This window comes from Rhinatrema bivittatum, chromosome 5 (genome assembly GCF_901001135.1).
Source record: "Rhinatrema bivittatum chromosome 5, aRhiBiv1.1, whole genome shotgun sequence".
NCBI lineage: Eukaryota > Metazoa > Chordata > Amphibia > Gymnophiona > Rhinatrematidae > Rhinatrema > Rhinatrema bivittatum.
In genome coordinates this window covers 254727291-254749178 of record NC_042619.1, presented here as the reverse complement: position 1 = coordinate 254749178, position 21888 = coordinate 254727291, and the positions used below count along the sequence as shown (strand labels likewise).

The window sequence follows — 21888 nt, the reverse complement described above, 5'->3', positions numbered from 1 at the left end:
GTGCCGTTGATGAATGGGTATGAGGGGTAGGGGGCACTGCATGGGAGGTGCTCTTACATGGTCCGGAACTTGGTCCTTTGCACCGATGGCGGCAGATACTCGCACCTGGTTCATACCGTCATTCCCAGGGCTGGAGGCTGCCCTGTTGGAAAGAGATCCAGCCCATAGTGCAGCGTCTGGTGTGCAGCACTGCTCAGGCAAGATGGCAGGACCAGTTTCCAGCCCATTTTTCTCCAAGGGTAGGGGAGGGACAGCAGGCAACATGGATGTTCTGCTTAGAAATTTTCCCAGTGTTACTGCAGAGTCCAGAAGGAGTGCCCAAGCCTTGATGCCAGCTGCTGCAGAAACAGTGTCTCCCCCGCCTGCCCTTGCTCTGACCTCCTGTTGAGTTAATTAGGGTGGTGGTGGGCTGCTTCCTGATCACTATTTCACCAGAGCCAGGAGGAGGAGAGGATGACCACCCAGCTGCTGCTGTTAACTGTGCCTTCCGCTTTCAGCTCCCTGCAGCTTTCTAATATTCATTTCTGCCATTCATTCTTAGAGGGGAGCTCTCATTTCTCAAGCCCCCTGCCTTCTGTGCAATTGGAAAATCCCAGCCTGAATTTTGCAAATCAAAGTCAGATGTGCACCACTCAGGTCCTGCCCCCAAATCTAGGGTTTACTCTGTGCTAATGACATCACTATTGGACTGCAGGAGAGCTACCTGTGATGTCATAAGCACACAGCACTTTGGTCCTTTCTGACAGTGAGGGGGCTTGGCTGTAATTGTTGGCCCCATGCCCTGGACTGGGTAGATGGGCAATGCTTGATGACTGCAGGGTGCAGATCTATGTCAGCAGCCGATTAACCAGGCACTGAATTGGATCTCTGTGCTGAACTCTGATAATAGTTACTTGTGATAAGAACCACAGCATCCTTTCTTAGCGATGGCTAATGCATGGCTGTGTGTCAGGTTGGACTGAGCTCGTCCATATGGCAGCCCACTATGGCAAGTCATGGGCACCTACAGAGACAGAAAGGAGGCACCCTGAAAATCCAGCTGTAATATTTCGATCTCAGCTCAGACCTTCCCCAGGGACTTTGGTTTCACAGAGTTGAATTTTGTATCTTTGAAGTGTATCTCACGCTTCTCTGTAAAGTATTGTCTGGCCTACAGAGCAACCGTAGGAACAATACAGTAAGGCCTTGCGCTTCTCCAAATGTCCGCCCTTTCCAGCCTCGGTGTTTGGCATTTTTCCATGTCCCTGAAACATGTCCAAGTCTCCAGCAGGACTTTTGACCCATCTCTAGCAAACCGAGGCACCCAGCTTCAGCCTTGGGTTTGGAGCTCTTGGCAGATGTAATCTGTTCACTGCCAGATGCTGAAGGTGATTATTATGGGCCCAGTGATTAAGGAACTATTCATTCCTGGAAGTTGTCACCAGAAAAGAGCTCCCATTCACAGAGGGAGTGAATTAGTGAAGGGAGCAGCCCACTTCTGTAATCAGCAGGGCAGGAAAGCACCTCCGGGCTGTGAGATTAAAGAGGTAAAATTACAGGTTTTCTCTGGTGGGAAATAAGTCACGCCGCTGGCTGGCTGCTTGATTAGAGCACGAGGAGCTGAGGGTGAAGTTATTGAGGCCTACAGCAGAATGGGCATTGAGATCCTGTGAATTCTGCTGGAAAGTTACTGAACTGCACCCCGGGCAGGGAGAGCAGCAGAGTGCAGGGGCTGCAGTGGGCTGGGCCAGCTCTGCAGGGACCCAGCCACGAGATAACCCCCAGTCTGGTAATGGATTGAAACCTGGGGCTGGGCAGCTGTGCTGCTCTCACTGCCCACAGTGTGGACCTTCCTTTCCCTTCACCTCTGCTTTCTTCCCTCAGGCAGAGCAGGTGAGAGCAAAGAATGGGAGCCTGGGAAACGCAGGGTGTGAAACGCAGGGTGTGAACTGTGCACCGCCGTGCACATAAGCAATGTTGGCGCTGCTGTCCCTTCTCGCATAAGTCAGTGGGTGAAAGTGAGACCTGGGTGAGTCAGCGTGACTCTTACACATGTCTGCATGCCGATTCTCTGTGCGACAAGCGAGAACCTTTGTGTCTAATGATAACTGTGTGCAGAGAGATCCTCCTGTGCCTGAATTCTGTGTCACCTAGTTGAGATCCTTGGGTTGTAACCCAGTCATTCACCTCTGCTGCAGCAGAACCTTGTCATGCCAGCTGTGTTGTTCCTGCTCCGTTGCCAATGTGGGTGGTGTCCTCAGCCCCACTTAACCTTGCAGTAACCTCTTGGGCAAACCATCAGGCCGATGCAGAAAAACGCGTGGGAGAGCCGGCGAGGAGGCCACTCTCCTGGGCGCGCGATTCAGGAGGGTGGCCTATGCAAATTAGGGTACCTGAATGTAAACCTGAATGTAAACCGATGTGATATCCCGATGTGATATCCCGATGTGATATCCCGATTGAGATCGAATGTCAGTATAGAAAAATAATAAATAAAAAATAAATAAAAGGAGGTGCTAGGGACACCCCTAGCGCCTCCTTTTTGACAGGAGTGGCGGCTGTCAGCAGGTTTGACAGCCGACGCTCAATTTTTCCGGTGTCGGTTCTCAAACCCGCTGACAGCTGCGGGTTCAGAAAATGGACGCTGGAATAATTGAGCGTCTGTCTTCCGACCTGCGGGCCGTGGGCACATTTTTAATTTTTTTTTTTAAATTTTTACTTTTTTTTTTACTTTTGGGGCCTCTGACTTAATATCGCTATGATATTCAGTCGGAGGGTGTACAGAAAAGCAGTTTTTTCTGCTTTTCTGTACACTTTCCCATGCTGGCAGAAATTAATGCCAGCCTTTGGGTAGGCACTAATTTCTGAAAGTAAAATGTGCGGCTTGGCTGCACATTTTGCTTTCTGTATCGGGAATAACTAATAGGGCCATCAATATGCATTTGCATGTTGTGGGCGTTATTAGTTTCGGGGGGGGGGGGTTGGCTGTGCGTTTTTGACGTGCTATATTACCCCTTACTGTATAAGGGGTAAAGCTAGCGCGTCGAAAACACACGGCCAAACGCGGGCTAACAGTGCGCTCCACCGGAGCGCACTGTATTGTATCGGCCCGCATGAGTTGTACCTTGTGAATGTTGAAGAGATGAGTGGAAATCACCGGCATGGAGCGATCCCTCTAGTGTGGTTGCACGGTTATCATCAGAGGTAAGCGGAAGACAGTGCCGTACTTATTGCTTTCCAAGAGCACAGAAGAATCCATCACCAGTACTGTGCCATTTACGCCAGGAACTTTGCCACAAAAAATTTTAACAAAACCTAAAAACCTGGTTATTCAAAAAAGCCTACTATTAATGAACTGAGTCCTATTCTATTCTTTCTAGTTTATTTCCACAGACACTCATATATTGATATTTATTCTCTTAATACAAAGTTATACATGGTTTTGTACTCTTTCAGTTATTATGTTATATTGTAAAGCACTATGCTGAATTAATGTTTGAATGTAAACCGAGGTGATGTTACTTACGTGCCCCGGTATATAAAAAAATCCATAAATAAATAAATAAAACACAGAAAAGAGCAGCTTTAGTTGCCTTCATGTGACACAGGCTGTGGAAAAACCAGGGCTGTGTTTGAGCCTCCCCCCCCCGCTGCCTTTCGGTGCCCATGAAGTGTCGCAGGGGCTGCGCCTTTCCCCCTGCTCGACCGTGGCTTGCCTGCTTCCTGCCCTTGGAGGCTGAGCTGCCCCTTTCGGAGAGGGAGCAGGGGCCCTATTAGTCCCGGACTCTTTGTAAATCATGACATCCTTCATTGAGTCAACGTAAGCGCCACCTAACAGTGGATGATGTACATGAGCTTTGGCGACCAGATGGTTCTTTCTTCTGCTGACGTGTGCCCCCCCCCCTGTCCTTCTCCCTAAGCACCATTCCCGGTGACCTCCCTCCTTTTTTGCTGGGGGGGTTCACTTTCTCATTACACTGCTCTGGTAGGGGGCAGAATTCCCCAGGGTAGCCCTCAATCTAATAATAGTAATTATAATTGGATGTCAGAAACTCTGTTTTTATTCTGGCTTTGTTTTAAAATTCTCCACTTGAATAGAATGGAGACAGCTTTCTCTTATCCAGTGCTTTGGGGGACTTTTCGGCAACCTCAGTCCAGCGGTTGCACTTGGAATGTCCTTGCACCTTGACGTAGGGCAGGAAGATTGCTAAAACTCGGCCTGTGCCGGCACTCTTCAGATAAGGGTTCCTTAGGATGTGGTGCGCTTGGAAAGAAAGGTTGCATGTCATTACATTGTTTCATTTTGGATTCATGGTGTTGCTATGCTTTTGTTTTCCCGCCAATATCATTTCAGTGGTTCACTTCATTTTAGCATGCGCTATAGTTTTACGTGTGTGTGTGCTTTTTCTTTTACATTATGACTACTTTAACTCTTGCCCTAACCTCTTGTCTATGGCAGGAGCTTTTTTTTTAGTGGGGGGGGGGGGGAGCAGGGGCCAAATTGTGGTCCATGCTCCCGGGGATTTTTACTGGCATGGAGAAAAGAGACTTTTTTTTTTTTTTTTTTAGGATCCTTAGGCTTGTGGCATGTCCTTTGGTACCTCCCAGAAGCACCACACCACACTGTTTTGCTGGACTACTCATGTGTCCCGTTTTTTCCTATTCGTTTCAAATGAACGCACATCTCTGCTGGGCAATCCTCCCAAAGAGTTACAGATGAACTCCTGCCGATGCTTTCGTAAGCAGCAACTCTGCAGCAGGCTCGCACTCCTGGCAGTCCTTACTGTGACACCAGAATGTAACTCCGCTGATTACAACACGTCAGGTGGTCCTTCAACGCAAACAAGAAGTACGGCACTAACTCTCTCCTCTCACCAGTTCACCTTCCGGGACCCTAAGAATTCTCCCAAATCCTGGAGGCCTGGGAATTCTGTCTTGGGTCCCAGCCACCTTCCTAGGCAGACTGAGTGTGGGCAGATTAGATAGGCTGTATGGTCTTTTTTTTTCTGCTATCATGTTTCTAGGAGAAAGAACAGAAGAAAGATCAGTAGCATGGGATCTACATACTGTTTTTGGGTACTTGCCAGGTTCTTATGGCCTGGATTGGCCACTGTTGGAAACAGGATGCAGGGCTTGATGGACCCTTGGTCTGACCCAGCATGGCAATTTCTTATCTTTCTTTTCTGTGTCATTGTGGATGTAAAACACAGAAAACGATGTAGCAGATATTTGGCCGCCGTATTCATGTTGCTTTTAAAATGACAGTGCATCCTAGCGGAAAGACCTTCTGGCATGTGTGGTTGGTACTGGGTAGCAATTGAGTTGGGGTTTATAGCAAAGCTTTTTCCCCTCAATAGGGAGACCCATGCTGTTTACAAATGTAAAGATTTTAGATAGTGCCCTATTTCTAGCTTTACCGGACTTATGATTAGACATGCCTGGCTCTTGAGATCATCTAGGAAAAGACCTTGCGTGATGCACAATCAACCTTCCTAATACTCTGTGCAGCCCTGGATTTATCAGTAGGCACCTGTGGTATCTTGGGTTGGTAGCGGCTTGGGAAACAAAGAAGGGCAGGCTGGCTGTTTCTTACCTGCACTTTATTTACAGTGAAAGCAAAACAGAAACACAGATGCAGCTCACAGGGCTGTTCTGATATTTATTTATATGTTGCTTTTCAGCACTTCAAAGTGGGTGACATTTAGGTACTTCCCTGTCCCCACACAGGGTTTATAATCTAGTTTTGTGCCTGAGGCTATGGAGGGTAAAGTGATCTGAACCCTGGTTTTCCTGGCTCCTAGCCCACTGCTGTAACCACTAGGCCAGTGGTTCTCAACCTTTTCTTGGCCAGGACACACCTGACAGATGGTTCTCACATGCGTGACACACTGAACATGTGACCGTCAAGGGGTTAAATGTAAACATGTACTCTGCAACCACAGGAACCCCCCCAACCCCCAGCAATGACTGCAAAACTGAACTAGGACATTCCCCGTACAACTCACCATAGAAAAAATATGTTCTGGTTCTGGTGTCATTTCAGTAACAGCAACACTAACTCCCTTTACTATCAGGCACAATAGCCTTCCTTATGAAAAGACAGTAATTTACCACTAATGCATATCCTATTGAGAAAACACAACAAATAAGATGGATACAAAGGCCTACATGCTAGTAAAATACCTCACCTCAGTCACACACCCTTCACCAAGTACAGGAAAACCACAAATTATAAATATGGAGACAGAAACTGGAATGGAAAACCAAAAAAAGCCACTCTGCATGCAGTGCAGACCTGGAGAAATGGAAAGAGAAATACAGCACCTAACACAGACCCAGGATCTGCAATAATGCACACAAACTAACCCGCACAAAGTTACACCTGTATTATGGACACACTCAAACAGTAACAACCCTTTCTAAGAAATACAGCTATTAAACCAGGCCCTAAACACTAATAAGTTCTTGGAGGAGAAGTCCATTACCTGCTATTAAGTTCACTTAGAGAATAGCCACTGCCATTAGCAATGGTTACATGGAATAGACTTAGTTTTTGGGTACTTGCCAGGTTCTTATGGCCTGGATTGGCCACTGTTGGAAACAGGATGCTGGGCTTGATGGACCCTTGGTCTGACCCAGTATGGCATTTTCTTATGTTCTTACATTTCCTATTGGGAAAACAGAATAAGCCAAAGGCCAACAATTAAAAACTCATAAAAATTATGAAAACATGTCCAGATATCAATAAAATATTTCAAAACAGCAGACATCGCATAATACCCTATAATTAAAATGGCAGTCAATCAAGAAAAATAAATGTAAAAAGCCACCTTTACTTACCCTCTCCAGCAATTCTCCTACTCCTTTCCCTTCCAGGCCAATAGCACTCACTAGAAGCAGCAAGGACTGCCGAAGCTCTGTCCTCACAGTCCTCTTCCTCTTTCCCTTGGGTGTGTGAGTGTGTGTGAGTCACTCTCTCTCTCACACACACACACACACACACATACACACACACACAATTAGACCCCACGACCAGACTCGGTCTCTCTCTCTCACACCAGTCATCTTCCTGACCAGTCTCTCTTTCTCACACAGAAACACATCACCTCCCTGACCAATCTCTCTCTCAATCATACTCATGGTCTCTTATATACAAACTCTCAATCACACACAAATGCTCTCGCACCATTCACACCAGCTCTCACCGATGCATTCATTGACACCCACAGACACAAGCTGACACCCATGCATCCATTCACACCCACAGACACAAGCTCTCATCCTGGCACCCACACCCACAAGCTCTCACCCAGGCTTCCATTCACACCCACACACACAAGCTCTCACCCAGGCTTCCATTCACACCCACACACACAAGCTCTCACCCTGGCACCCATTCACACCAGCTCTCAGCCAGGCACTCATTCACACACAGACACACCAGCTCTCACCAAAAACTTCTTCTTCCTTCACTGTAGGGATGGGCTCCAGTTCCACCGCGGCTTTACTCCAGCGGGCCTTCTTTTTTTGCCACCACGGGAATGGGCTCCCGTGGTGGCCTCGGTCGGGTTTCCTCTTCACCGCCACAGCCTGTGGCGGCTTTGCTTGGTCGGGATTGGGTTTCCTCTTCGCCACCACGGGCTGTGGTGGCCTTGCTTGGTCGGGGTCGGGTTTCCTCTTTGCCACCATGGGAATGGGCTCCCATGGCGGCCTTGCTTCGACGGGGTTGGGTTTCTTCTTTGCCGCCACGGTCCCGTGGCAGCCTTGCTTCATCGGAGTTCAACACTTGTATTCCTCCCACCCCACCCCCGGGCATTCTGATACCTGCCTCACCGGCCAATCAAAGGCTTTCTCCCTTCTTTCTACTCCCACTGGTAGGTAGAAGGGAGGAGGCTTCCGATTGGCCTGCGCGGGGGCAGGCAGAATAAAGGAGGCTTTCCATTGGGCAATGGCGGTAGGAAGAAAGGAGGCTTCCAATTGGCCCGCAGGGGCTGGAAAAAAGAAGGAAAGTAGAACGCGGTAGTGGGACACTGGGAGATGCGACACACCTGCCGGTGTTTGGCGACACACTAGTGTGTCGCGACACACCAGTTGCGGAAGCGCTGCACTAGGCTACTCCTCCACATGATGGAAATGTGTCCTCTCATAGGAAGGCTGCCTCTTTGCTCCCCGGGGCCTCTCCCAACCCTCTGGACCCTGGTTTCTTAATTCCCTGCTCTGCAGTGATCCACCCTAGCCTAGAATCCCTTGCTGGGTTGGGACTTAAGGAGGACCAGTACAGATAGCTGTGGCAGTCCTTTAAGGCGTCCTGCGCGAGTTTCTGTGTACTCCCTCACAGCACCCATTATGCCTGTGCCCAGGATAGTTAGCATTTAGGGGCAGGAGGCTGGCTAGGTTGGCTGCCTCCCTTCAGCAGAGAAGAGTCCTCTGCTACCCTGACAGGAGGTGGGAGGGTGAAAGCAGCAAACGTGCCTAGGGAGCACAAAATCCTAACTCTGTCCCTGACTCCATGGTGTAATTGCCATTATTAAACACAGCTGTTTGCTTTCTTGGGCAATAGGTCTAGTGGTTTTGCAGCTTTTTACAGTGCTTTTGACTGTATATGTGAAAACTTTATCCAGATTTCTGCTTCCCAGTTGCAAAAGTTACTTCCAGGATCTTTTAAAATAAATGTCCTTAGTAAGACCAATACAATTCACAATTGGGCAGCAAAGCCTGCAATAGGGAAGTCGTGAAATAGCAGTAACACACAACATCTTCTCTGAATGAATCTATTTATTGTCCTCTTCTGCAGTGACAGAAACCCAGCAGAGCATCCAGGGGGTTAGGGGTTGCCCTGCACTGATTCACTCCTCCCTCCACCCGCTTCCAGTTTTTCTTGTTGGAGAGGGCAGCGCTTGTGGGTTAAGGCTCCGAGGAAGCATGGCTGGAGGAATAGTCATGGCTCTATTTTTAGGTCCGATTGCAATCTGAAATTAGAAGGAAATGCAGTTGAAAGAAGCAGCTATAAATGTGCAGCTCCAAGAGCTCATGCAAAGTGTAGAGCATGTGTTTTATACAGCCATGTGCCAATGTTGCTGTTGACATTGCTATTTAGCCCTCCATTGGCATACAGCATATATCAAAACCAAAGAAACGATTACTGGACATCCTTGTGTCATTAGCAGTAAAGATGATTATCAGAAACTGGAAACAAGGTGTTCTTATGACTGAACAAGCTGGAATTTGGTGTGTGTAATATTTAAATAGGAGGCGGTGGTGGCTGGGAAATGGGACAGAGTTACTCACTGTCAGTGTATGGAGAGAGATGAATGAGTTCATGTCAGTTAATAGTTTGAATTCAGATTGCAGTGTCTTTAGGTTTAGAATGGTTAGCTGTTGGTCGATTGTTTAACTCTGAAGTCATCTTTTAGGTTTCTTTTTGCACTTGAATTGTCATTAGTTTCTTTTTGTTTTTTCTGATGATGATTTTTGTTTTTCTTCAAGATTTATTTTAAAAATTTTAGTACATGAGGGGTTTCTGCCCTGCTCCCTAGATCGCCCTGAGGAGAGTTGTCAGAAGAGGTCGTGTGCCGTTTCTGGAGGGCACCCCCCGACTGAGGATTGCTGCTGCCATGTCTGGGTGGCTGTGAATGAAGGTGCACGGTGCCGTAGCCCATTGGGGCCGGTTCAGACTGAGGTGAAGCCCAGACAGGCAGGATGAAAACTGACGAGGTTGAGGAGGGGGGGGGGGGGGGTCGAGCAAATCACGAGCTTCAGACTAAACAAAGAGGCCGTGATCCGTCGTCTCTTCTGGTTCCCCTGTTTTTACAGTGTGTGTGGTTTTTTTTTCTCCTTCTTGCAGGATGCTTCTGTGGTTTGGGGCTCATTTATACCAATAAATCGTGTACGATGCCTCCAATCACCTTCCAGGACCTTCCCCTGAATATCTACATGGTCATATTCGGCACCGGCATTTTTGTGTTTGTCCTCAGTCTGATCTTCTGCTGCTACTTCATCAGGTAGGTGGGCACCGCGGAGCCCTTCAGCTCCGATGCATGAGGAGAGCTGGATGACTCCTGGATTCATCATGGGGGAGGAGGCGGGTTGCTTTGGAGTTTGGGCATATTCTGTAGCTGATGTCAGTCTTCTCATGAGTGTGTAACTGTTTTGAGTAGGCAGTCAATAAAATTTTAATTACCAAAAAAAAATAAAACCCCCACAAAACAGTTCCTGCTTCTGGGCTTGCCAAAACTATTTATAGACTACTAAAACTTTAGTTTCCCCAGAACGAGGTGAGCGGTGACATCAGTAGTTTCCTCCAGATGTTGCTCTGAACCGGGTTTTTTGTTTTTTTTTTGTTCATCACATCTGCCGGCAGAGGCATTCTTTTCCTACCAGGCCTTGCTCTCCAGGATGGGTTTTATGGATCAGGATCTCTGCAAGAGCAGCAGACAGGTTCTCTCCTTGGAGAGCAGGAGCAGGCTGGGGTCTGTATGCACAAAAGGAAAGGGAGACACCCACATTCACGGACAGGCACACAAGGACTTGGACACCCAGACACAGAGAGGGCGACACAGGCAGGCATAGATGCACAGGACACGGAGCGAAAGAGAGAGAAACACAGACACAGACACAGTCCCACACATGCGTATCAGCCATGGACACAGAGGCTGTTCAAAGCAGCAGGACCTGTGAAGGAAGAAAAAAAAAAAGAGGGAAGGTGACACTAACAGGTGGGTGGGTGGGAGGGGGGGGTCCACAGTCCGAGAAATCTGGGCCTTATTAAGTGGTTTCCCTTCCCCTTTTTGAAAAGTTTTCAATATATTTCCAGTTTTTATTTTTTGAAAGCCGGGTTGGGTTGACTTGCATGGGCAGCGTCTCCTGTTCTAAAATGGGAACCGAATGGGGGCCCTGCGTTTAATTACCACACCAGGGCCACTTTTATACCTGCAAATCGGTCTCCTAAGCCCACGTCCTACAGTGTCTGTTTTAGTTGGTCCTTTAAAAGGTAGCAAAACGTACGTGGGATGCACAAATGCACGTGCGTGCACCGCAGACTGAGGCCCAGCGTGTGCACCCTTACAGCAGTGTCTTAACACACACATGCACGCACAGACACACAGACGTAACGGGGATGCTAGGAACAAATGGCCATGATGATCTCACATCCTCCTCTCCAAGGTCAGAGCCAAGTGGCACTAGTGGGGGAGGGGGAGGGGGGCATTTCCTACAACTCAAAACTATTTCCGAATCAAAACAATTGGAGCCATATCTCCCAGATGTTATCTGCCCTCCTCCAAGTCCTGCTGGGAGCGTTGGCCAGGGCAGTGAATCTGGGATATCGGGCGTACGCTTCACAGGCGCACCGGAGACGGCCGCCTGCTTCCCCCCTCCTCGCGGGAGCCACCCTGTCTCTTCTCTACTTTCTTTTTCAAGAAGGAGGGTTTGGAACAGCCCCCCTGTTCCCCCCCCCCCCCCGTTGAATCATGAATACCCGGGGAAAGGGAGAACTTCTAAATTATCATTTACTGAGTGAGAGGAAGAGTAGGAGGAATGAATGGAGCTCATCAGTGCTGTGTGCTCCCCAGCGCCACTGAACAATGTGAAAAAGAAGAAGAGGAGGGGGTTTTAATGGAAAGGGCTGAGTACTGTGAGAGTGGTGGGGGTACCTGCGGAAGACTGCTTTGCCCTTTAAAATTTGCAGAAGCTCTGAGAATCCTCTTCCCAGTTAATCATTCCTTTAGCTGCTGTGCAGAGCAGCTAAAGAATACCTCCCACCCCCTCCAGTCCTCATAGGAAGAGTTCCTCCCCATCCTGAGCCAGATAAATAGGCCTGGCTGAAAGCTAAACGTGTGTGTGTGTGTGTGTGTGTGTGTGTGTGGAAGGGGGGGGGGGCTTCTGTGCTGTGCCCGGCAGGGGGTGTTAGAATAGGAAAGCAAAGAGCGGGGGTGCATATTTACATTTTCCAGTGTGAAGGTACTCTTATGCCCCTGATCAGCTGCTCGCACTAGCAGGAGGGGCCAGGGATGTGGGCCACATGTACCTGCTTACTTTAAAGTGACTCTTTGTCTTCAAAACTGGCAGCCTGGTCTGTGCATATTTTGCAACAAGTTGACCTAATCAAATCTACCTCCCTCTCCCACCAAAGGTTCAAACCATGCAGAAGGTCCCTCCAGGACCCCCTCCCTGGAGGGACCCCCTCTCTCTGTCACTAAATTATTCGTATGAGGAAACGAGATCAAGAGAAGGGATTCCTTGAAGTAATTCTAGTCTGGAGGGAATTTGGCACTCTGTGAAGCGCTCATTTCAAAAGTGTTTGCTGCTCTGCTTTCTGCTGAGCAATGGGGACTGGATCACTACCAGCCCCGCTCTCTGTGACACCGTCACAGGGCCTGGGCACTCTTTCTACCCCTTGCCAACACCTGCTGGGTGAAATGATAGAATAGGAGCAGACCTTGTAGAGGTGATAAAAGCGGGGGGGGGGGGGGGAGGAGGGAAGACTCTGTGTGTGTGTGTGTGTGTGTGTGTGCGCGTCTGCATGTGTGTGTGTGTGCGTCTGTGTGTGTGAGTGTGCGCATCTGTATGTATGTGTGTGTGAGTCTACATCTGTGTGTGTGTGTGTGTCTGCATCTGTGTGTGTGTCTGCGACTGTGTGTGTGAGTCTGCGTCTGTGTGCGCATCTGTATGTATGTGTGTGTGTGTGTGAGTCTGAATCTGTGTGTGAGTCTGCATCTGTGTGTGTGTCTGCATCTGTGTGTGTGTGTCTGCGTCTGTGTGTGTGAGTCTGCGTCTGTGTGTGTGTGTGTGCGCATCTGTATGTATGTGTGTGTGTGCATCTGTGTGTGTGTGTGTGTGTGTGTTCACCTAAGCCAGTGCCCTGATTTGCTGGAATCCAAGTGTATTTTCTGTGATGTCTTTTTCAAATGTTTTTCCTTTTATCTTCCTTCCCTAGCAAACTGCGGCACCAAGCACAAAGCGAAAGATTTGGATATAAAGAGGTAAAACTGGGCTCTGTTTTCCTGAAGAACTGGCAGATTTCTCTATCTTTATACCTGGAGACTTCTTACCTCCCCTTTAGGAAAAAAGCCGAGATCTGGTTACTTAACCAGGCCTTCCTCTAAATTCCATCTGTAAAACTGGGACACAGTAGTCTGGTTGCTGTGTTAATCGACTTGAATGCACATAAAGAAATATTAATCAATGAAACAAGAAATATATACTTACAGTACCTGAATGTAATCTGCTTTGAAGTGCTGAAAAAAGTGCAAAAAGCGGAATCTAAAAATCTAAATAAAATATATATCCAATAATAAAAGGTGATATCTTTTTTATTAGAGTAACTTAATGAATTTCTTGATGAGTTCACTTATGACAGTCACCCTTTTATGTTTCCTGGTAATGTCATCTTTTGCTCATTTGAATTTTGACCTGTAGAAGAGAGTATTAGCTCTTGAAAGCTGGTCAAGAAACACATTAGGTTAATCCAATATAAAGGTATCGCTTGCTCTATATATTTTATTCATTAACGTTTATTCCTGTGCAGACTGTGAACAAAGTAGAGAAAACCACCTTTATCCCTTGACTGCTGGTCCTGGATCATGAGACCGTATCATCATCCTCTTATGTATTGACTCTCTCCTCCATTGCACTGAGCTCCTTCCCTCCCTGTACACCTACACAAGGTTTCTTTCTTCCGCTACTATTCCTGCTGCCCTAACTGATCATTCTGTCACCCCTTATACCTCTAATCTTACTTTATATGCCCCTCCTTCATGATTCCCTATGCTGATTGTAACCTATTGCACAGTTGCAGTAGGATTTTAACTGTAAATCTGATTGTAATCTATTTTAAGACTAGTTTGGAAAAGGTGGAATATCAAAGTTTACGAATAAATATGAGAGGGGGGGAGTCAATGAAGAGACTCTGGAGCCTCGTCTGTAGATGGTTTTCCAGGTGCCTCACTCCTGTCCCACAGCACCCCTCTCCCACAGCTCTGCCAGTGCACCTCACTCTTGCCCTGCAGCACTTCCTGCTGTTCCAGTCCTGAGCCCCCCCCACACAAGCCTGCCAATAAACCTCAGTTTCGCCCTGCAGCCCCTCCCTCTCCTTGCCATTCCAGTACTGAGACCTGCATGCACCTCAGTCTATCTCTGCAGCATTCAAGGATTATAAATGCAAAGACATCATAACCTACCCATTTCTGCCTTGGATATGTTCTTTTTGAATTGTTTTCTCTTTCCTCAGGTGGTGTTGAAAGGTGATGCCAGGAAACTAAACTTGCATGGAGTAAGTAAACTTTACATTCATAACCCACTTTTACAGGAAGAAAGAAAGAAAGAAAGCTTAGATGTGGTCTCCTTTTCTAACTATCAGGCCGATACAGTACAGTGCATTCCAATGGAGCGCACTGTTAGCCTGCTATTGGACGCGCGTTTTCCCTTACCCCTTATTCAGTAAGAGGAGGAAAACGCACGTCCAACCTGCGGCACCTAATAGCGCCCTCAACATGCAAATGCATGTTGATGGCCCTATTAGGTATGCGCACGGGATACAGAAAGTAAAATGTGCAGCGAAGCCGCACATTTTACTTTCAGAAATTAATGCCAACCCAAAGGTCGGCGCTAATTTCTTCCGGCACCAGGAAAGTGCACAGAAAAGCAGTAAAAACTGCTTTTTTGTGCACCCTCCAACTTAATATCATGGCGATATTAAGTTGGAGGTCCCAAAGAGTAAAAAAAAGTAAAAAAAATAAAAAAAATTTGAATTCGGCCTGTGGCTGTCGGGCCGAAAACCGGACGCTCAATTTACCCGGATCTACCACCAGACCTAATTTAAATACTGAATTGCCTACTCGCCTGCAGACTTTACTGTATTGGCCCGATTAGTGGGCTGGGAAAGGGCAGCATAACTGCTCACTCTGAGAACCTACCTACCACCTATAAATCTGTTAGTGATTGATTGTGTATTTAGCTCACACCTTTTCATTGGTAGCTCAGGATGAGTTACTTTTAGATGCCAGATATATTTTCCTTGGGTCGTTTACCAAGTTGTGTTAGGCGTATACTGCATGGTAAATGCCTTGTGATAGTGATATTGAGTGTTATTTTAAATACTGTGCTTTATTTTCCCCTCAGTAATGCCAAAATGGAAATAAGCATGCAAATGCATGCAAAGCAGCTCATTACTAGGCACTTTCATGCTAATGAAATAATGTGGCTTGCCTGAAAAATCACAAGCCACGTTATTTTTATGAAAGTTAGCTAAAAGTCTGGAGTTGTCTTTCATTTTCCCAGTGCTCCTGGGGCAGTGTAAAAAAAAAAAAATATATAGCAACAAAAAAACCCCCAGGGGGTCTTGTAAGACACCCCCCCTTGTTGTCATTAGAGGTGACCCCAATGCAATAAAATAAATAAATTCTAACGATGCAGCACAAGCCTCTCCCCTCTCTTCGCAATCCTGTCCCTTTGTACAAATTCCCCCCAAGCGTCTGTCCCCCACCCCCCACCCATACCTATTATTCCTGGGGGCTGAGTGGGCCTCAGCACACCCCGTGGGCTCCAGACCTGGCACCGGCCAGCCTGTTTTATCCTAGGGCGTAAGTATAAAACTGGCTGGCCAGTACCATTTTTTTTCAGGGAGCACTCCGGGCTCCACTAGTCCACCAGGATTTAACAGGTATGACTAGAAAGGGGAAAGGGTCTGGAGGTGTGGGAGGGATTTGGACAAAGGGGCAGAGTTGGGAGGGGCGTGCAGCACGTGTTTATAAACTTTTATTTTTTCTTTTATTTTTGTTGTCATGGTACAAAATAGGACAAAGATCCCCATACACATAGGACTAAGTGACAGCAAACAACAGTAACGGTACAAATTCCAGCATCTGTGTTTCTGGCAAAATAGAGTATACCCAGATTCATGAACAATAGCAATTTTGACAAGTATACGTATAAGAACACAAGCGTTCACATAGAAGACAGGGCACGCACACATCCCACACACCACCTCATCAGAAAGGAAAAAAAAATCATTGTCATAAAAGACACAAAGTTATACAATATCTGATTACCTATGAGCAGCAAATCCCATCAATTTTAAGTGATACTTAGTTGTATCAGATAATAAATCATAAAAAGATAACCAAACTTGCTTATAATCTTTGGGTAAAGAGTGATGCATAAATAACACATCTAACCTCTCTATAAGCATCCAGTCTGCCATAAGGTGCATCCATAACCAGATAGTAGGCAGTTCTGGATGAATCCAAAATTTTAAAATACAGAAAAAAAGCTACCAGCATAGCTACAAAAATAAATGTCAAATATCCTTTTGATACTGGCAAGGAGAATAAAGATGAACCCATAAAAATAAATTGATCATGAAATGAGGGCCTAGTCCCAGTAATTCTGTGAATTAAAGAAAAAAATATTGTCCCGAAAGGAAAAGATTTTATGGCAGAAAGGAATTTGTGTAATAGTGAACCACATTCAAAATTGCATCTAGGTCAGAGATGCAAGGAAGAAATTCCAAATGTAAATGCCTTAACATTATCTATATAACCGTGATGGAGGAGTTTAAAAAATAACTCTTGATAATTTAGCATCTACTGATATTTTAGTGCTTTGTTGAAAGCAAAACTCTATGTCCTTATCAGACACATGCAGGCCAGTAGCTTGTGACCACCAGGAGGAGAGATCAGCCAGTGAAGAAGACGTCAAATTGAACAAACACGGTTTATACCACCAAGACAGCTTGTTCCCTTTCTTTCCCAAAATAAGACAATGACTCCACCAAAGAACCTGAAGAGAACAATCTGGGAAAATCTCTTTGTAATTTCTGTATATAACGTGCTTGGAATATGCATAAAACTGTGTATCAGGCAAATAATATTTATCACAAATTTGTTCGAAAGAATAAATACTTTGCTCTTTAAAGCTGTAAAGGGAGTATATGTTTATTATACCTTTTATGTACCATTTTTTAAATATTCCTCCAGAATTACCAGGGGGAGGCTGAGAATTTCCCATTAAAGGTTGAAATTCTGATATTCCATCTGGTTCTCTTCAGTATTTACATAGATACCCCCTGGCCAATTGAACTGGCTTAAAAAAAACATTGCTTCAATATTCGTGGTAGCATGTCATCAGACACATGAATCCATGCCAAAAGAGATAACGGGGCCACCGTAGCAGCCACCAGATTGGGAGTTCAAAAATGATATTTTGATGTAATCCAAACAAAGCTGACAGGCTGCATTATAGAATCTCACATCTGGAAGATTAAGACCACCCAAATGTTTAGGACGCAGTAATTTTACATAACCAACCCGAGCTCTCTTCCCCCTCCACAAAAAGTGTACTATCATGGACTTCAGATATGCGAGATCTTTATTTGATAGCCAACAGGAAACCATTTGCATTCTACATAACGGTTTTGGAAATAGTACCATTTTATGCAAGGCACATCTACCCAATAATGAAAGTGGTAATTCGGTCCAGGCTTGCAACTGCAAATGTATTTCATTAAGTAAAAAATGTAAAATTAAGCTGGTACAGCAAAGATTTGTCCCGAGGAACCTTGATCCCTTAAGAATTTAATTTGGTTTGGAGCCCAACTCAGAGGGAAATTCCCCTTGCCAGCTAAGCCAAAGAGATTCATTAATAGCAATAGCCTTGGATTTGTGAAAATGTATCTTTAGGCCGGCCAATGCACCAAAAACTTAAACAAGTCTAACCCTTGCACTAAAGACGTTTGCGAGTTGCCCAAAAACAGTAGCATATCATCTGCAAACAGACAGGTACGGACTTCAGAAGATCCCAGTTTTAAGCCCCGGACTATCCTTAATTTTAAGTGCAAGCTGTTGCACTGTCAGTAAATATATAGTAAAGGGCAGAGAGGACAGCCCTGTCTGCTGCCACAATACAAGGAGAAGGATTGAGAAACGGAACCATTTACCCTCAGTCTAGCTTTATTGCATGGGGGCCACCTTCTATCAGTGGGAGGGGGGCTCCCAAGATTCCCCTCCCCAGTGTTTTTTACACTTTAGAATGGGGCTGTGGGGGTCACCCTTGTGCAGAATTTGAGGGGCAACTAATTTACAGTTTTTTACCGCCGGGGAAAATAGCATGGGGTATCCTAGCTGCAGTAATGAGCCCTGCGGCTTAGGCAACCCTGCCGTATTTCCTTCTTCCAAGGGAAAAGGCTGCAGCTTAGTAAACAGACCCCCCCCCCCCTAAGTTTCTACCTGAGGCAGTGGAGAGTAAAGTGACTTGTCCGAGGTCACAAGGAGCATCAGAAATGTCTGTGTCGCTGCAGCTGTAAGTGTGAACCTTTCCCTTGACTTTATGGTGGAAACCTAGGTGTCCTGCTTTTGGGGATACGTATAGCCTTTGGAACCCTTCACGGAATGACTTTATACGGTAAGAGACGCTGTACAAGCGTATGGCTTAATTAGAATAGTGTTTGCAGTATCTTCTAAACGGCAGAAATCCCGCGGCAGCCTGGGGGCTGTGGGCTCTCCCGCTTGTAGCCAAGCCACCGTTGACTTTGGTGATCTGACAGTCTTTGCCTTTTGAGGGTCGGCAGTGCAGTTCACCGATGTTACCTAGGCAAGTGCTGCCATAGTGCGGGCACAGAGAGGTGCCAGGTGCTCGTGAGATGCACCTGACAGAGTCAGGAATAGGAGGTCCTTACCAATGGGCTGGGGGAGGGTGCACAGTTTATCCCCTCTCACTCTTCCTGCCTTCTCTTCCTACAGCAGACCTGTGCAGTGTGTCTGGAAGACTTCAAGGTGAAGGATGAGCTAGGGGTGTTGCCGTGCCAGCATGCCTTCCATAGGAAGTGAGTATGCTAGGGTGCTGGTGTTTATGGGATTACAGCTCAGTCTCTTTCCCGCCTGGAACCAGCAGCTAGCCAAAGCGCAGAAGGAGTAGATGGAAGATGGTGCAGAATATATAGTGTACAAAGTGTGCATCGTGTGTGTCACGACTGTAGTTCTCTGGATCTGGGAACTGACCGCCGTGGGCAGAAAGTACTGACGTGGGGTCATGACCTGCTGATCTAGGACATTCCAACACATTATTTCAGTTTAGTTCCTATAAGAAAGTTCTGCCTCACAGCGCCACCCAGATCTTTGTCAGTGTCCATGGTGGGATGGGGCTGCAGCAGGCAGCGTGTACTCAGCTTGGCTGTTTACTATTCAAGCTTTGGTGATCTGGAATCTTATCTACCCCTTGGGATCCTGCTAGGTACTTGTTGGAGACAGGATACTGAGCTTGATGGACCCTTGGTCTGACCCAGAATGGGCAAGCCTTATGTTCTGACTCTGAGGCTGCTGCTCACCTGGGATCACAGATGAGTGAGACAGAAAGAATGACAGGGCGGGTTTAGTCAGGAGTGAAGGTCTGTGAGTGCCACTAATGTAGACACAGAGTCGCAGACCCGCTGCAGCAGAGGCAGATATAAGGAGAGAACACGTTGGCTCTGTTACTGCATGCTAGGCTGGATGCATAAACCTTTCTTCCCTCTCACCCCCTGCAGGTGTCTAGTGAAGTGGCTGGAGGTGCGCTGTGTCTGTCCCATGTGCAACAAACACTTTGTGGGTCCTGCAGAGCAACGTCAGGGGGTTGGCACTTTGCTAGACGAGCTGGTGTGACGAGACTCCTGGCAAGCCAGAACACAAAAATCTCACCGTCATTAAGGGAGGCTCGCTGTCCCCTCTCCACCCCTGGATGGGAAACTCCTGGGACAGAAGGGCTTATGCAGTGGCAGGGAGAACTCTGGTGGGGGGTTATTCCTTCACATCCCTCCTCCCCTAAGCGGAGACCTGCCAGTGATCCCATCACGCAGCACTGTTGCCGCAGGAAGAAGCCAGAGCAATGGACTAGTGAAAGGCCATCTGCTGGATTGGGAGGAGGCCAGAGGTCACCAGGAAATCTTTCTGCTGCCTCTCACGCAGATTCAGTCAACATTACAGTCAGGGCACTGCACCCCCTGAATGGACAGAAACCTAAACAAGCAAAGCAGCCTTGGGTGAAACACAGCTGAAATCCACTAAGCAGGGAGAATGCCTCTATCCTAAATTCCATGCTGGGACAAATTCTGTCGCTGGCCTTTCATTTTATCATTTACCTATGAACTCTCTCAGTCCTGTTGCCAGGACTCACCTTAGAGCGCTAGCTCAGGAGCCGCACAAAGACTGATTCTAAGAAATTACATTGCAGTCATGAAAAAAAACACCTTGAATACGTTGCTGTGCCCTAAATCTGCCTCCTCCTCTGCCTAGCTGCAGGAGGGGAGGAAGGAGCTCTCCTGCCTCGCTCTGCCCTTCCTTCTAATGATACTCAGGAATGCAGACTATTAGCGTAACATTTAATATCAACATTTCAGTTTACACTTCTAGCATCTTTCATCCAAACTGGATACCGATCTGCAGCTGTCCTATGTCAGGAACATAGGTGCAGCCACCGGATGGGAAGAGCAGGTAAAGTGTCTGGTTTGCGGGGTGAGGGATTTCATTCCATTCATCTCCTTCTCCAGCCCTGGCTCCTTCTGATTTATTGAGAGTTGATTGATTGATTAGATATGTGTAGTTGGGTAGCAAGTGAGCCTTCAGCAGGTCCTGCAGCTTGTAAGTATTTGGACACTCCCGAAGCCTGCCCTGCTCTGCCTCCCATCCACCATATATTCTGCATTTGCTGCAGTGTTTTCAACTCCTGCATTCTGCAGTATGCTGCTGGATCGTACTGTGTTCCCTTTCAGATGTGCACTCACATGCTTTGGGCACAGCATTTTCTAGAGACTGGTTCTCTTGCACCCAGTAATCAGGATATTAGAGGCGCAGTTAGAGATGTAGCCTGATGGGACTATAGGCACACCAGCCAGTAAACTGATTTTGTATTAATTCTGGCATTGACCTATTTGACCCTTGATGGCCAAGCTCCAAATTCTGAAGCTGCAGGTCAGCCAGTGTTTTATCCCAGTGGTCATTTATAAAATGTGTTCTAATAGATTTTGACACTTTTTGGTGTTTGCACCAGCATGATCTCCCTCTCCTAGTAGCAGATGTTCTTATAGAAGAGTGATTCCTGTGAATTTTAGGCTGGAATCCAGCCTGGAGAAACCATGAACCCACAGAGCATCTCTGCTCCAGCCACCCCCGCCACAAGTTTTACTGTCCTTGTCTCTGATGCATTTCCAGCAGACTGGCACAAATCCTTCCAAAGCTTGTGACCTGTGTGACCCTACCCTTTCTAAGGGCTGACCAGTCAAACTGAGGCAGAAAGCTTTCTACATCTTGATACCTATATGTGTGGCCTCCTTGATAGCTCAACTTTGGCCATCTGATTTTTGACATCCTGCTACTTGTTTGGAAGAGCCCGGTTTCCAAGCTCCCATACCTACTCTTATCTGTTAAAACAGTATGAATAAAGAAAAGGAATGCAAATGAAAGCTTTTTCTTTTTTTTTATCTGAGAAGATGCTCTAGGACTTCAGCTGTGCCAGGCCCTTCTCCCATTTCTAGGAATCTTGAGAACAGCTGGACAGGATTTCAGGCCATTGTAAATAGGAATGGTTTTGTATATAATTTCATGGGTTTCTAGCGCTTTGTATACCAGGCAGTGCCCCATGGGCTGCTCTACATTTTTATGTAAAAATAAAAAAAGAATAATTTAAAAACATTCTCATCCCAAATGTCCACGCAGTGCAATTTCTCCACACTTTCTGATTGGGCAGCTTGGGTTGAATTTCAGTTTTCGAGCTGATTTTGTAAAATGGAAGGGCATGGGGTCAACAGGAGCGAGAACAGCATGTTCTGGACATGAGGTGGTAGTAGTGGTGGGTGGGGAGAAGGACTCATCCATTCACAGACCGATACACCTCCAGCCTGAACGATAATCGTTTTCCCAGCCTACGGTGTGCACAACTGTCCTC

General features: G+C 46.8%; 1 protein-coding gene across 4 annotated transcripts in view; it reads left to right on the top strand.

The window, feature by feature from the left end:
- Positions 1 to 21635, top strand: part of RNF122 (ring finger protein 122) — a 34464-nt gene extending 12829 nt beyond the window's left edge. For 2 of the 4 annotated variants that reach the window (XM_029603881.1, XM_029603879.1), the window contains exons 2-6: positions 9824 to 9980; positions 12914 to 12959; positions 14207 to 14248; positions 18714 to 18796; positions 19496 to 21635. In XM_029603881.1, coding sequence (XP_029459741.1) covers positions 9871 to 9980; positions 12914 to 12959; positions 14207 to 14248; positions 18714 to 18796; positions 19496 to 19610 — 396 coding nt within the window. In that variant the 5' untranslated portion in view covers positions 9824 to 9870 and the 3' untranslated portion in view covers positions 19611 to 21635. Of the gene's footprint in view, positions 1 to 4548; positions 4829 to 8482; positions 9659 to 9823; positions 9981 to 12913; positions 12960 to 14206; positions 14249 to 18713; positions 18797 to 19495 lie in introns of those variants that run through there. The other 2 variants (XM_029603878.1, XM_029603882.1) reach the window with 2 other exon arrangements.
- Positions 21636 to 21888: the final 253 nt, after the last annotated feature.